Source organism: Cibotium barometz, chromosome 20 (assembly GCF_041138505.1).
Source record: "Cibotium barometz isolate CiBa-2024 chromosome 20, ASM4113850v1, whole genome shotgun sequence".
Lineage (NCBI taxonomy): Eukaryota > Viridiplantae > Streptophyta > Polypodiopsida > Cyatheales > Cibotiaceae > Cibotium > Cibotium barometz.
Window position 1 is genome coordinate 25,645,247 of NC_141065.1, and position 12,907 is coordinate 25,658,153.

The 12,907-nt window shown below is 41.3% G+C and overlaps 1 protein-coding gene across 6 annotated transcripts in view; it reads left to right on the forward strand.

Annotated features, from left to right (window-relative positions):
- The first annotated feature begins 6,697 nt into the window (after window positions 1–6,697).
- Window positions 6,698–12,907, forward strand: part of LOC147627705 (uncharacterized) — a 48,374-nt gene continuing 42,164 nt past the window's right edge. For 3 of the 6 annotated variants that reach the window (XM_086814654.1, XM_086814655.1, XM_086814656.1), the window contains exons 1-2: window positions 6,698–7,548; window positions 7,991–8,228. In XM_086814654.1, coding sequence (XP_086670780.1) covers window positions 6,749–7,548; window positions 7,991–8,207 — 1,017 coding nt within the window. In that variant the 5' untranslated portion in view covers window positions 6,698–6,748 and the 3' untranslated portion in view covers window positions 8,208–8,228. Of the gene's footprint in view, window positions 7,549–7,990; window positions 8,229–8,489; window positions 8,565–12,907 lie in introns of all 6 variants that reach the window. The other 3 variants (XR_015268319.1, XR_015268321.1, XR_015268320.1) reach the window with 2 other exon arrangements.

Here is a 12,907-nt window from a genome sequence, read left to right on the forward strand (position 1 = left end):
CCCACCGCCAACTCTTCGTATTTTTTTTTCAAACAAATAAAAATTTGCATACACCATTTATTCGTTTGAACTACCAGCTCTTCATAGATTTTTGCATGTCATACAGGTGTTTAAACCTTCGGTTCTTCATTTTTTTTCCAAACAAAATAAATTTACCTGATTCACATTTTGTCTCCAAAAAATATTATGAAGAGCTGGCGGTGGGGATAGTTTTGTTATCCCCAACAACCGGCTATATATGTTGAACAGAGACTACCTGTGGGTTCGAATTAAGACGGAGAGGGAGCGAGAGTAAGACCGAGAGCCGGAGCGAGATGGAGACCAAGAAAAGGCGGTGAGATAGAGGTGAGATAGAGGTGGAGACGAGGCAAAGTTCTTTTATATGAACTATGTCCATATTTCATTAGGATGAGAGAAAAATGAAAGTCCCAACTCTAGATCTATCAAATTTGGTCATAATCCTTGTAAATTCGATCGAACTTCTCTAGTGCTCTTACATGTCTGAAATTGATTTCAGATTCATCCAGATTCATCTATTCTACTGAGGCTACTATAAAAAATTAAGTTTTTAAAAGTTTCATTTAAAAAAAATTTATAATAGTTTTTTTCCTAGGCTCATGTCTCTAGGTTCACACCTCTAGAATCATGTGTCCAAACTCACGTATGCAGGCTCATGTCTCTAGACTCATGTATGTAGGTTTATGTATATAGTCTCATGCTTGTAGACTCGCCCCTTTTTTAAATGAACTAGGCTCACACATTTTATTTTTATGAAATAAGGGTCAAGACTTTTATGAAATAGGCCTATGACAAGGTTGATGTACAATTATTAGGCAATAAATTATACTTTCACACCCCAATAACAACATAAAAAGAATATTCCTTGGAAATCATAGCTTGTATAGATTGAAATACTTAAAGGACATGAGTACGTATGTCCTTATAGTCTTTAAGATTAAGATTAAGATAGTAGTAATTGTCTAGGAGAATATTAGATATAGGATATATAGTCTTTAAGATTAAGATAGTAGTAATTGTCTAGGAGAATATTAGATATAGGATATATAGTCTTTAAGATAGTAGTAATTGTCTAGGAGAATATTAGATATAGGATATATACATGTGGTAAAGCTGCTGCACTTTTATACTTTAAACCACTTATGTAAAAGTAGTGAAATAAGAACCTTGGTCACATTAGAAAGGTAGGTACAATATAAATTTAAAAACGTGAAATTATAATCATGCAAACTACAAACTGCTAGTTACATGGTTGGGCCCTACCCACTCCTCATTCTGAAATCCCTCTCCTAGGTTCTGTGTGTAACGTCCTCTAAGATCCTACTATACTGCAAAGGGAGCTCACAAGGGAGCTTAAGTAGAGAGGGTAATTATATTGGAGAATGGGCATTGCGTGACTCCAATGCAAAGGAAGGCTTTCTCTCAATGGGTAAACAGGGTAGAAGAGAAAGGGCATTGCATGCCTCCAGTGCAAGAAGGCTTTCTCTCAATGGGTAAATAGGTGGAGAAGAGAAAGGGCATTGCATGACTCTAGTGCAGGAAGGCTTTCTCTCACTGTTAGGTAAGCTAATTTTCTCTCTCTCTCTCTCTCTCTCTCTCTCTCTCACACACACACACACACACACACACACACACACACACACACACACACACACACATTCACTTTCTCAATGTCCATCTCTCCCCCTCATTATTTCTCTCTCAATATGTTGGGGGACCATGTATTTATCTATGCAAACATATATATCTACAAGATTATAATGCATGAAAGATGATTAAACTCACATAATTGCACATTCAAATATATGAAGATTCTACAACATATATTTACATGCATTTTGATAAATCTAATTATTTACATGTATTAGACTCCTTTGTGCACCATAAATGTGATTATTACATCACAGGTTTGTAAACTTCTGTGTAAGGTTAGCGAATATTTATCTAATGTTGAAAATCTTTAATTTTTAGGTTTCAAGAGGCTCTTGTTAGCAAGCCCCTAAGATCTAGCTTCCTTAGCAAAAGTGATTTTGCCTAGGAATGAAGAGTTCCATGAGGACTATGGCCTCAGCTTCATGGTTGAAAATCCACGTAGGCTTAATTAAGAATGTTGATGTCCTAGACAAGATGTGGCTTATCATCTTCAAAGAGGTCTACAAAAGGTCCTTAAAGATCCATGCCAGATTGGTTCTCAAGAGGAGTTTTATGAGGCCTTGATGCTCTTACATCACAAGGTCTACCAAGAGGCCCCGACAAACTATAAAGTCTCCTTGGCCTTTACTTGTGGTTTTTCACTTCAAAATGGCAAAGCCACGAAGAGTCTATTCAAGGAAGGAGAAGAAAAAGGTTACATGGACTGAGTTTGTGCAAAGTGGTGGACAATGTAATCCAAAAGTGCACGCTCAAGGAGAATATTGATAGGTGGAGATCAACAAATGATAGCACTGGTGGAGGAGTATCTTTAGCCTTATAGCCATGCAGATAGCCATGGAGATAGCTTGGCCTTGTACCTTGGCCAAAGGGGTATAGGTCGTTTGGAGAGTAGGTAGGGGGTGTGCTCTCCTTGTCAAGACATGTTGACAACCTCATCATGCCTACGCTGCATACTAAGCTTGGTGAATGTATTCAGATGGCAAGAGCTATGGTTAGTGTAGCCAAAAAGAGGAGTGGTGAGAAAAAGGAGTGACTAGAGAAGGCCACGTATAACCTAAGGATGCGAAAGCTCAAATGTATCGAATTGAAGGGGTGTCAAGACTGCTCCGATGGCACATTGGGAGAAGTTAAGCACTTCATGCCATCCACTATAGGAAGTAGAGCATGCTAAGAATGTTGACTAAGAGCTTGTTTACAAGCTCAAAGCAAATATATGGGCCTACTCAGAGACCCTCCTAATTCTTGGAGCTACTATAAAATCAATTAACTTAGAGATGCATGTGGCGTGAGACTTCTTCCTCCACCCTCTTCGAGATTTGCATTGATTAATTAAAAAAACAGATGATAGAGGAGGTTGTACATACTAAGGGACTCCAAGGCCTTGTCAATGATGTAGTTTTCTTTGCATGGATCCTAGAGTCCAATTTTACCACATTAATGGGATTTGATTAATGATGTAGGGGATTTGATTAATGATGTAGTTTTCTTTCCATATAGCCTAGTGTTCGATTTTACCTGATGGGATCTCATTGCAAAAACAAAAATAATGCTAGTCATTTACCTCATTAATGGGATCTCATTGCAAAAACAAAAATAATGCTAGTCAAGATAGTTTGACCTCACAAATTGCATACCCTTTATTTATATGGATTAGACTATCATGACAGTGCAATTATTCTTAAGATTGAGATTCCTACCAATCACAAATGGGGTTCATCTGTACAACATAGATTACAGGCGGGGAGGATTAGGTACTATATGTTACTTGAGAATAGATGTAACTAGAGTAACACCCATATATGGCACAATCAAGCATTAGGTGCTATATATTACTTAAGAATAGATGTAACTAGAGTAACACCCATATATTGCACAGTCAAGCATTGCGACCTCAACCTTAAGTCTATAGTCTATGATAGTTTGTAATCTATCGTTTTTAGCATCATCTTGGATCAAAAAATCTAGAAGACATTCCTACGTCAGTATATTTAGGAATGAAAACCTCCACACCATATGTAGCCATGGCTACTAGAGATGAGTACTAGGACTCTAGAGTTTATAGCTCTAGAGAGGGTCAAAAAATATGTGACCAAGGCATGCCAAATGATAGTCATGTTACTAGAGATAAGTACTAGGTCACTAGAGTTGAGAGCCCTGGAGAAGGTTTATAAATATGTGACCAAGGCATGCCAAATGATAGACTACCCAAGTTGGCTTGAGAAATAGGATCTAAACCCACACAGTCTCAAGACAAACTCCTAAGTTCAAGATGGGCCATGTCCTAGACATAAAGATGACTTAAGGACATTATTTTGGAGATGGGGGGATGAAAGATTACCAGACATTGCTCCCAAGCAAAGAGATGAAGAGGGCACACATTTAACTACAACTCTTGAATGCTCAGTATCAAAAATGGAGGATAACATAGAAGTTGTCCAAATTTGGCTATCATTACACATTTATTCTCATTTTTAGACCATGTACACACAACTCAAAAGCACGATTAAACGCAACCACATATTTGTGTACCCATGCTAGCATGAGTGTGGAGAGAGTGATTATACTACTAAGCACTTGATTGCACAGATTGAACATTGAGGTCAGATGTCATGGGAAGCAATTAATAGATGCTTATATGTGCACTATGTTGAAGAGAACACATCATATTCTTATGCATTTTTTTATTCCACCACCAATAGGATGTCATTTTCTAAGCTTTGAGTATGTGAGAGCTTGTAGTAGCAGCTTCCCAGCTTAACTTTGCACCATTATTGATCATTGACATCACCTTATGGATCACCAAAATCGGACTAAGCTCTATCTATAAACATGATTTCTTATGCATTTCTATTGTGGCATCTCACACTTGCTTCACATTTCTCCCCTCCTTGCGGGACATAGATTATTTGTATATAGTTTTAGTAGCCCGCCGCCACCATAGTCCCAGAGGCCATTTTTGGTCTTCTCATCTCATCTCATCTCATCTCATCTCTCTCTCTCTCTCTCTCTCTCTCTCCCCTAAGGAAAATTATATTCTTTTGTTGGATCAATGTCTACTAGGTCTTTAAAAAAAAATCTAGGTTGTTCTCTTGCTGTGGAGTTGTGTTGAAGGCGAATCTTGATCTTAGCTTGATGCATTGGTTCTTGGTTACTCTTAGGATTTCAACTGAGGTAGTTCTCTTTCTGGGTTTCCTAGATCAGTGACTTTAGATTTTGATTGGTTCTTGGTTACTCTTAGGATTTCAAGTGAGGTAGTTCTCTTTCTGGGTTTCCTAGATCGGTGACTTTAGATTTTGATTGGTGTATATGATCATGATTTTTTTAGAATTATACCTAGATTTGCAAAGGCATACTTTATGAATGATTGGATACTACCACCAAGATAAGAATGTAAGTACCAAGATAAGAATGTCAGTATCAAGATGTAAATGTTAGTCAAGGTGAGTATGTTCTTGGATAAACAACTTCTTTCTTAGTAGTACTTGGCATGCTTTTTCAACCATTACAATGTTGTCCAATTCACAAGGGTGCTATGTCCTTGGCAATGGTGCCAAAATTGTGTCCAATTTTCACTTTTAGTTCTTTGTATAGTCTTGAGCAAGCTTCACACGGGTGTTATGTCATCGGCAATGGTGCTATTGTTATAGGCACATTTTTTTGGCAATGGTGACAAAAAATTGTGTTAACTCAATTGTTATAGGCACACAAATGCCTTTTCTAGGGTTTAGTGTTACATTATAGCATAAGGTGGTCCATTCAGCCTACCCGCTTCTCCTTCTACTAGTTGTCACCTAGTAGATGCCAATTAGAGTATAGTGCAAAGTGTTTTAGGGGTTTTTTGGCTTCTCATCTAAGGGATCTATAATATGGGGGGATCTTTATTCCTATGATCCTTTACCCTTTGACTATCTTTCTAATTGATTCTCTATGCCTAAGTTTAGCTATGATGGGCTTGCACCACATATGGAGTTCTTTTTAGTATAAGCCCCTCCCCTATACACAAAATCCCTTACAAGTCAATACTTGGAAAACGAAGCTGTTGTGGGTTTTCTTGAGGCGGGTTTAAACTAATACATTTGCATTGCCGAGCATCTTTAAGATTTCATTCACATACATAGTTAGCATGTGATGTGTTTATATACTTGTGTAGTTAACAAGCATCCCCAATTCATGGATTCTTCTCCAAAGGCTAACTGATGGCTCTCTTTTGGAACCATGTTAAAGGCCTTTTTAAGCCTACAAAATAGCATTAGCCTATTATGTTTGAGTTTACTTTCTTTCATGAGCACCCTTGGTGTGCTGATTTGTTAAGAGGTATATACAAGTCTAAAACCTCACTTCACAACCCTTGCTTGTTTTCTTTTTGCTCAATTTCTATTTTTGCATTCAACCACGGTCCCATGATGGAGCCAAGTTGGTTTAATAGTTGCTTCATTAGTTCACATCTCCTTGTTTATGAGGAGGTCTAGTTCATGGCCCATTCAATTGGTATCCCATGCTCCATGGTAAACTAAACATATTGTGGGTACACCATTAAGTCATCTTTCCTGTCCATTTCAACTTCTCAATCCTAAAACCGAGAGAGAGAGAGAGAGAGAGAGAGAGAGAGAGAGAGAGAGAGAGAGAGAGAGAGAGAGAGAGAGAGAGAGAGAGAGAGAGAGATCATTTTTTTAGCACAATTTCGAGATTGGGCATGTTTTTTATTTAACACATCCACAATTGCAACCAACAAGAAGAATTAATCTCACGCTTGGGACTTAAACCCATACACTATGGGGCCAAAAGACACCATTTTTGTAAACAATACTTGACTCACACTCTTTTTCTAAAAAACTGATGCAATTTTTGGGGGTAGGGACAATAGTTGGGTGGATAAGGTGGCAACATTTCTCCTCCCGGACACGGCCCACCCCTTCTCCTTTAAGTGGTGAAAAGAATATGTCTATGTGTTGCTCCTTGCAAAAAGATAAAAAAATGTGTGTTCCTCCTAGCAAAAAAAAGCAAAAAAATAATAAAACTGCTGCATTTTGTGTGTGTATATGCAAGGTACTAAAAATTTCGACACAGAAAAGGAGGGATGTTTGTGGCAAGGGTGAGGAGAGTGTTGCAACGAGCGAGGTCCTTCCATGCCGATCGCGGGCATTTGAGGCCTCTCGACCCGGGGTATTTTGGGCTCTTCGAACCCGAGCAGCAGCAGCAGCAAGAACAACAGCCGCCTGAGCTGGGGGACGATGACATGCGACAGCAGCTCTGCATGGCTTTCCGCGATAAAATCAAAGAATGGGCTCGCACAGTCCCTCCTGAATTCATTTCACTGCCACCGACGCGGCCACGCCACCACCATCAGGAGAAAACCCTAACCCATAACAGTGAAAACGAAGAAGAAGAACACGATGAAGACGAAGACGATGAGGAAGACAAAGAAGAAGAAGACTACCATCGGCATGATGATGAGGACGATGATACTGATGATGATGATGATGAAACCCAAGTAAAAGGAAAATGCCATGACGATAACCACGATGAGGAGGGCGATGTCGATGATACAGCACAAGAAAGAATGAAAGGCCATGACCATCAGGACGATGTTTATGGTAATGAAGATGACGATAGCTATTATTACACTGAAAATGCAGGGAAACTCAAGTACAGACGCCTTGAAATCCTTGCCCCTAAAGATGAAATTTACCAGAAACTTAGTGAAGGTGGCCTTGTCTCCTCCAGGCTCAAGAAACCCTTGCCTGTTCTCAAGCTGGTGAAGAAATCAGATGCAGAAATCGTTGGCTGGTATTACTATTGCAGCATCGAGTTGCTGCAGTATTTCCGCATCTGCCGTAACCTAAAGGAGGTCAAGGCTATTGTGGAGTATCACATCAGGTAAGTCTTTTCCAAATTATCATCTGGCATGTTTCCACTCGCAATATTTCAAGTACAACCTTGTTTGCAGCTCTCACTTTGCCAAGCTTCCCATTTGCTTTGGCCTCAACCTTTGCATTGAGCTTCACTGTAGTTGCTAAAGACCTGGGGGCCAACGGGTTGGAAATTTATAAGCTGCCATACCCTGTAGTCTTTTTTGCTGCCTGTTCTTTCGATTTCATTCAATCTTGTAAGCTTGGAAATTTTTAGCTTGGTGAAGAAGTGATGAATGCCGATTGGGGATTGATCCCAGCTTTGCTTCCCATTGGGAACACTGTACCCCATTGTTTTGCTGGCAATATCCCAACACGTTTCATTGGTCCTTTTTAATGTTTGTTTAAAAGAACTTAAAAAGCTTATATATATATTTCAATATCATAAATGAAAATATATATCATGTTAGGTGGTCAGCAATTCGCACCCTCGCTAAGAAGTACAAATGCAATGAGAGAGAAATAGTCAGAAAATATGGAAGGGATCTGGAGTGCGAGGACAAGAAGGGCAACAAGGTCAGACTGATGTCTAGACAGGAGATCAAAGAGCTGGCCAGAGGTGTGAATAAGAGAGTTCAAATCACACATAGATTTAAGGCTCTCAAGGTCCTTGCAGACATGGATTAGGACTCTGATGTATCACATAAGGTAAGATTATCTTATTCTTCTGAATATATATGTGGAGTGAGATTGAAAATGACCATTTCTTGACAGCTCATATCATATTAAAGTTAGGCCAAATCCTTCAAATGACTGTGAAGTGGCTTGAAAATGCCGATCACTGAAGCTCTTTTTGCAGTTGACGTAAGGCATTTAGTTTTTTTATGAAGGCATTGTGCTTGCCTAATTTTCTGCTGTTAAAATAGTATTCTCACTTTTCTCGTTGCCTTGCTGTTTTTTTTTCCCAAGCAAAGAGAAATGTCCGCAGAAAAGTGAACTATGAAAACTCAGCCTCAGGAAGAGCCTACTGTGTACAGCTGGAAGGTAAAAGTAAAAACTACAAGAGGGGGCTCCCTCTCTAGCTAGCTGCTCTCAAAGCGAGGCTACATCGGGTGGAGGGGGAGGGAAAAGCCACATGGTTCATCGCCCTCTTGAGTGAGAAAAAGGCCCCAACTCCAAGTGCGTAGCTGGCGCTATTGCATCCGCTCCAATTCGCCTGTGAGGCGCTCTTAGTGCCCTCGCAGAGTGTGTTACCTTGCTGTTTTCATTCTAGGGAATCCTATAGAGTCACCTGTACAATGCTTATTTTAGTGGGGAAAAAAAGTTTGGTTTACCTTGGCATGGTGTGGTGGCACACATTGTGCGATAGGCTTTAGTGTTTATTAGGGTTCCCTTACCCTTATTTGTATTCATACTTGGGATCTCTGCATGTTCTGGGCTGTGGGACAGCCCATAGCCCAGCTAAGGCTGGGCAGGGTAAAAGTGGCCGCCCATTGGGCCCAATTTTTGGGTACTTTATTGCCCTCCAGCATTCCATCCAGCAGTAAAAGGGTAGGGATAAACTCTTCAAATAGAGTCCCCCACCTTTCTGATTTCTCATTTAACTTCACTCGAGGCTTCAGTTCAATGGAAGAGCATAAAATAGCTCCATTGAGTGTACAGATTCTGTAGAACACTTGTGCACATGTGCCAGGGTTTCCAAAGAGAGAAAAAAGAGTGCTGTGGAATCACACATACAACACACACATGAGTCCTAGAGGACTGCCCTGTATTATGTACAAGAACAAAGTAATACAACTGAAATTCAAGTACAAGATGTGGCTGAGAATGAAGACATCAAATCACAACCCCGTGGCCTACGGGACACTCCTGGCTAGCACTTTGCCTATAGAGAAACGCTCTGTGAAGTCCAACACTGAAGAAAGCATATGAATATGGCAATTTGGCTATCCATGTATGTATATGCACCAATGCTTCTAGTCGGCCACTTGTACCCGACTGCCATTGTAACATGGGTGCTTGCAGAAGTGTGTTTATGAATTGATTGATTATGATTAGTGCTTAATCAGAGACTTAAAACCCATGCACAAACTGCCTCTTCTTCATGCTACACAATAAAGAGAGATGACCCAATTTGCCACGTATTACTAACATGAAGTATATACAATGCTGAATAGAGATACTCGCTAGTAGCATTGCTCTTGAGCTCTCAATGACTCAATGATGTGACTGATTGAGATCAATGAATGAATATGGCTATGGCCTAGACTCCTATTTATAGTGTCTAATGTTCGTGAGTTGGCTACCAAAGCACCCAATGAGCAACCCAGTGTGTGGACAAAGTTATTGGGTTATTGTGTGAACACAATCAATTGAACATTATTATTAGGGTTGGTAGAGTGGACAATATTACAAAGATCTCGCACAATAGCCCATAAATCCGGCCATATACTCGACCTCTAATGTCACGTGCATCCCGCACTTGGATGCCACGTAGACATATTTGTACAGAAGGTGCAGGGACCTGGGGTGGAAAACTGGTCCCATGTGAGTCCAGTCCGGGACGAGTCAGCCAGGGTTCCACTCCAGTCGTCCGAGGTCAGGTGTGCATTGTTCTGCACATGAAACAGTGCGAGTCCGCGCTGTGAGTCTCCCTCTGGAATGATGTCAATGGTTCTGTGTATCTGGTATGACACCAGTTGCCAAACCACTGTGTAGACAGGTAGGGTTTGCATATAGGAATGGGGCCAGCCCATAGAACTGTCCCAAGAACAAATATGTGGGCATGGGGGAGGTGTAGAACCACCCCCATAGGGGCCAAGAGGGCCTTGGCTGTGCCCACCAGCCATGGGATGGGCTGGAAGGGCTGTAGTCCAGTCGTAGGGCCCCTGGACAGGCAGCCGACAGGGCATCCAGTCCTTAGAGGCTTGTCGGCCAGGTGTGGGGCAGCCCACACAGGTTCAATCAGTCTTTTATTTTCAGTTTTGCGTCATTCTAATAAAAGCAAATACACCATTCGTGGTGGGGGCCCTACAGAGGGTGATCGGGACCCAATCCTGTGTCCTTCTCTCTCTCTCTATTTTTCTGCACATCTACATTTAGTTTTGTTCGTTAATTTTCGTCGCGACAAGTGTGCTGGTTTTCTGAGCATCGAAGTTATCGATCTCCCCCAAAGCTTCCGCATGTTACAGTGGTATCAGAGCCTACTTCAAGTGTAAAGATTCAGCAAGAAACCAGAACTTTTTTCTCGCTTGTGTGGTTGGTTTTCAGACTCTGGTGGACCACCCCTTTCGGAGTGACTCTTGTCCCTTGAAGGATGGTTGGTTTTCAGCCTCTGGAAGCCTCCGGAAGTCTCCCGTACACATAGTGGATGGTTAGATTGCGCTCTGGAAAGGAAGTGCATTTTCCTGCTATGGCGAGCTTCGACGACGAGAGAGACCAAGAACTTTGGAACCAAAGTGCACCAGGCAGCCCAGCTAGGGCATTAGGCTTGAGTGTTCAAGAGATGTTCCAACAGATGATGCGAGCAATTTCGCAGACCAGATGTAACATGCAGCGAAAGTATTTGTAATTGAGGATCCTGTCACACATTGCTCACACCGTCTTCTGAATCTTGAGTTTCGCGAGTTTAGCAATCCACTTTAAGACTTCAAACTTTAAGAGATTTGAGAGAGAGAGAGATGGAAATTGTACACCGTATGGGGTCCCGAACTACCCACTGAAGGGCCCCCTATCCCATTACTGGAATAGTATTTGCTTTATTACTTTGAAGAGACTGACGGTGGATTGACGATAAGCCAAACGCAAGATCTATGAAGACCAAGAGTCGGGCTGAACTGTACACAGCTGTAGAAACACCAATGATGTCCAATCTTGAGCCTATGCACTCTTCCCAATGGAATGAGGAAGGGTTGCAAATCTGAGGCTGAGATAGGGGCTGTTTGGGACTGTTCTAGGCTATGTATGAATGCTGTAAATGAGTATGAATGCTGAGTTTTACCTTCACCAATTGGTTGGAGCAAAACGATGAAGATATGAATGCTGAAAACTGGTTGTATGCAGAAAACGCAAGGTTTACTGATGGCTGAATGCCTGTAGACTGCTGCGTTAAGCTGATGGAGGGCTGGATGCACATGTGTTGATGCTCCTATGGCTGGAGGATGAAACGCTTCTCCAAAACGCAGGTTGCTGAAGTGAACTATGGGTTGAAGACTGAAACGCTGAAGCACCTGAGGCTGATTGTTGAGATATGAGATGATACGAACGAATGAGCAAAGCATGCCGATTTATACTACACTGAGGGCTGGTCGGTTGGCATTAAATACTGGCGGACTGGCCATAAAATGCTACACGACTGATAAATGGTGTTTAAATGCTGGAAATTGTGGAAAAAATACCAGATAAATCCTAATAAATATTCTAATAAATACTAGATGATATCTGAGGGGTTTTGCAATGGATGAATGATCTGCAATATGCAGAGTGCTTTCTAATGCAAACCCTAAGGTTTCTATTGACTCTACATGCATGAATGCATCTCTTCAAAAGTGGGTTAAGGGACTTGGACTGATTGATTGACTGTCTAAGGCTGAGAATGACCTACGTAGCTCGTGCTTGACTTATCCTGGACTGAGGATTACAATGGGGTCACGGCGTACAACAAATATCATCCTAAAAGGAACTAATACTACATGATGTTGCACTGATGATAATGAGCCAGCTTGTCACCATGCACTACAGTGCACAGTGCATGTGAGATTCCCTCGTGCTTAGCTTGGCGGCTTCATGGCTTCCAAGTAGTCCGCCAACAATTGGGGGTACTCTTGAAAGAACTCCTCGTCTAGCCATACGGCTTCGTGGGTACCTTGATCTCGGAACTTCGTATAGAACTGACGTATCCGTCGACCGGAACCATGCTTCCAATGATGAAGAAGGATCTGCTCGGGCTCGATGACTTCGGCTTCGTCTACCACGTCTGGCTGTTGTTCATCTGAAACATCGAAAACTTCGGGTCGAACATATGGTTTTAGCCAAGAAACATGGAAAACATCATGCATCATCCAACTGTTAGGCAATTTCAACTTCACGGAGATATCACTTAACTTTTTAACTATTGGGAAAGGTCCAAAACTACGGAATGAAAGCTTGGGACAACGTTTGCTCACTTGTTTCAATCTTTGTTTCATGAAGCGCAGATAGACCCAATCTCCTTCCTTGAAGTGGACATCTCGTCTTGACTTATTTGCCTGTCTGCTATAGGCTTCCTGTGCTTTGGTCAAGCGGTCCTTGACTGACTCAATGATTTCGAAAAATGGTCCGTGGTTTTATTAGTCTCTAGAGATGGAGACACCAATCTCGTCAAAAGAGAGGAGAAACGGCGACCAAAG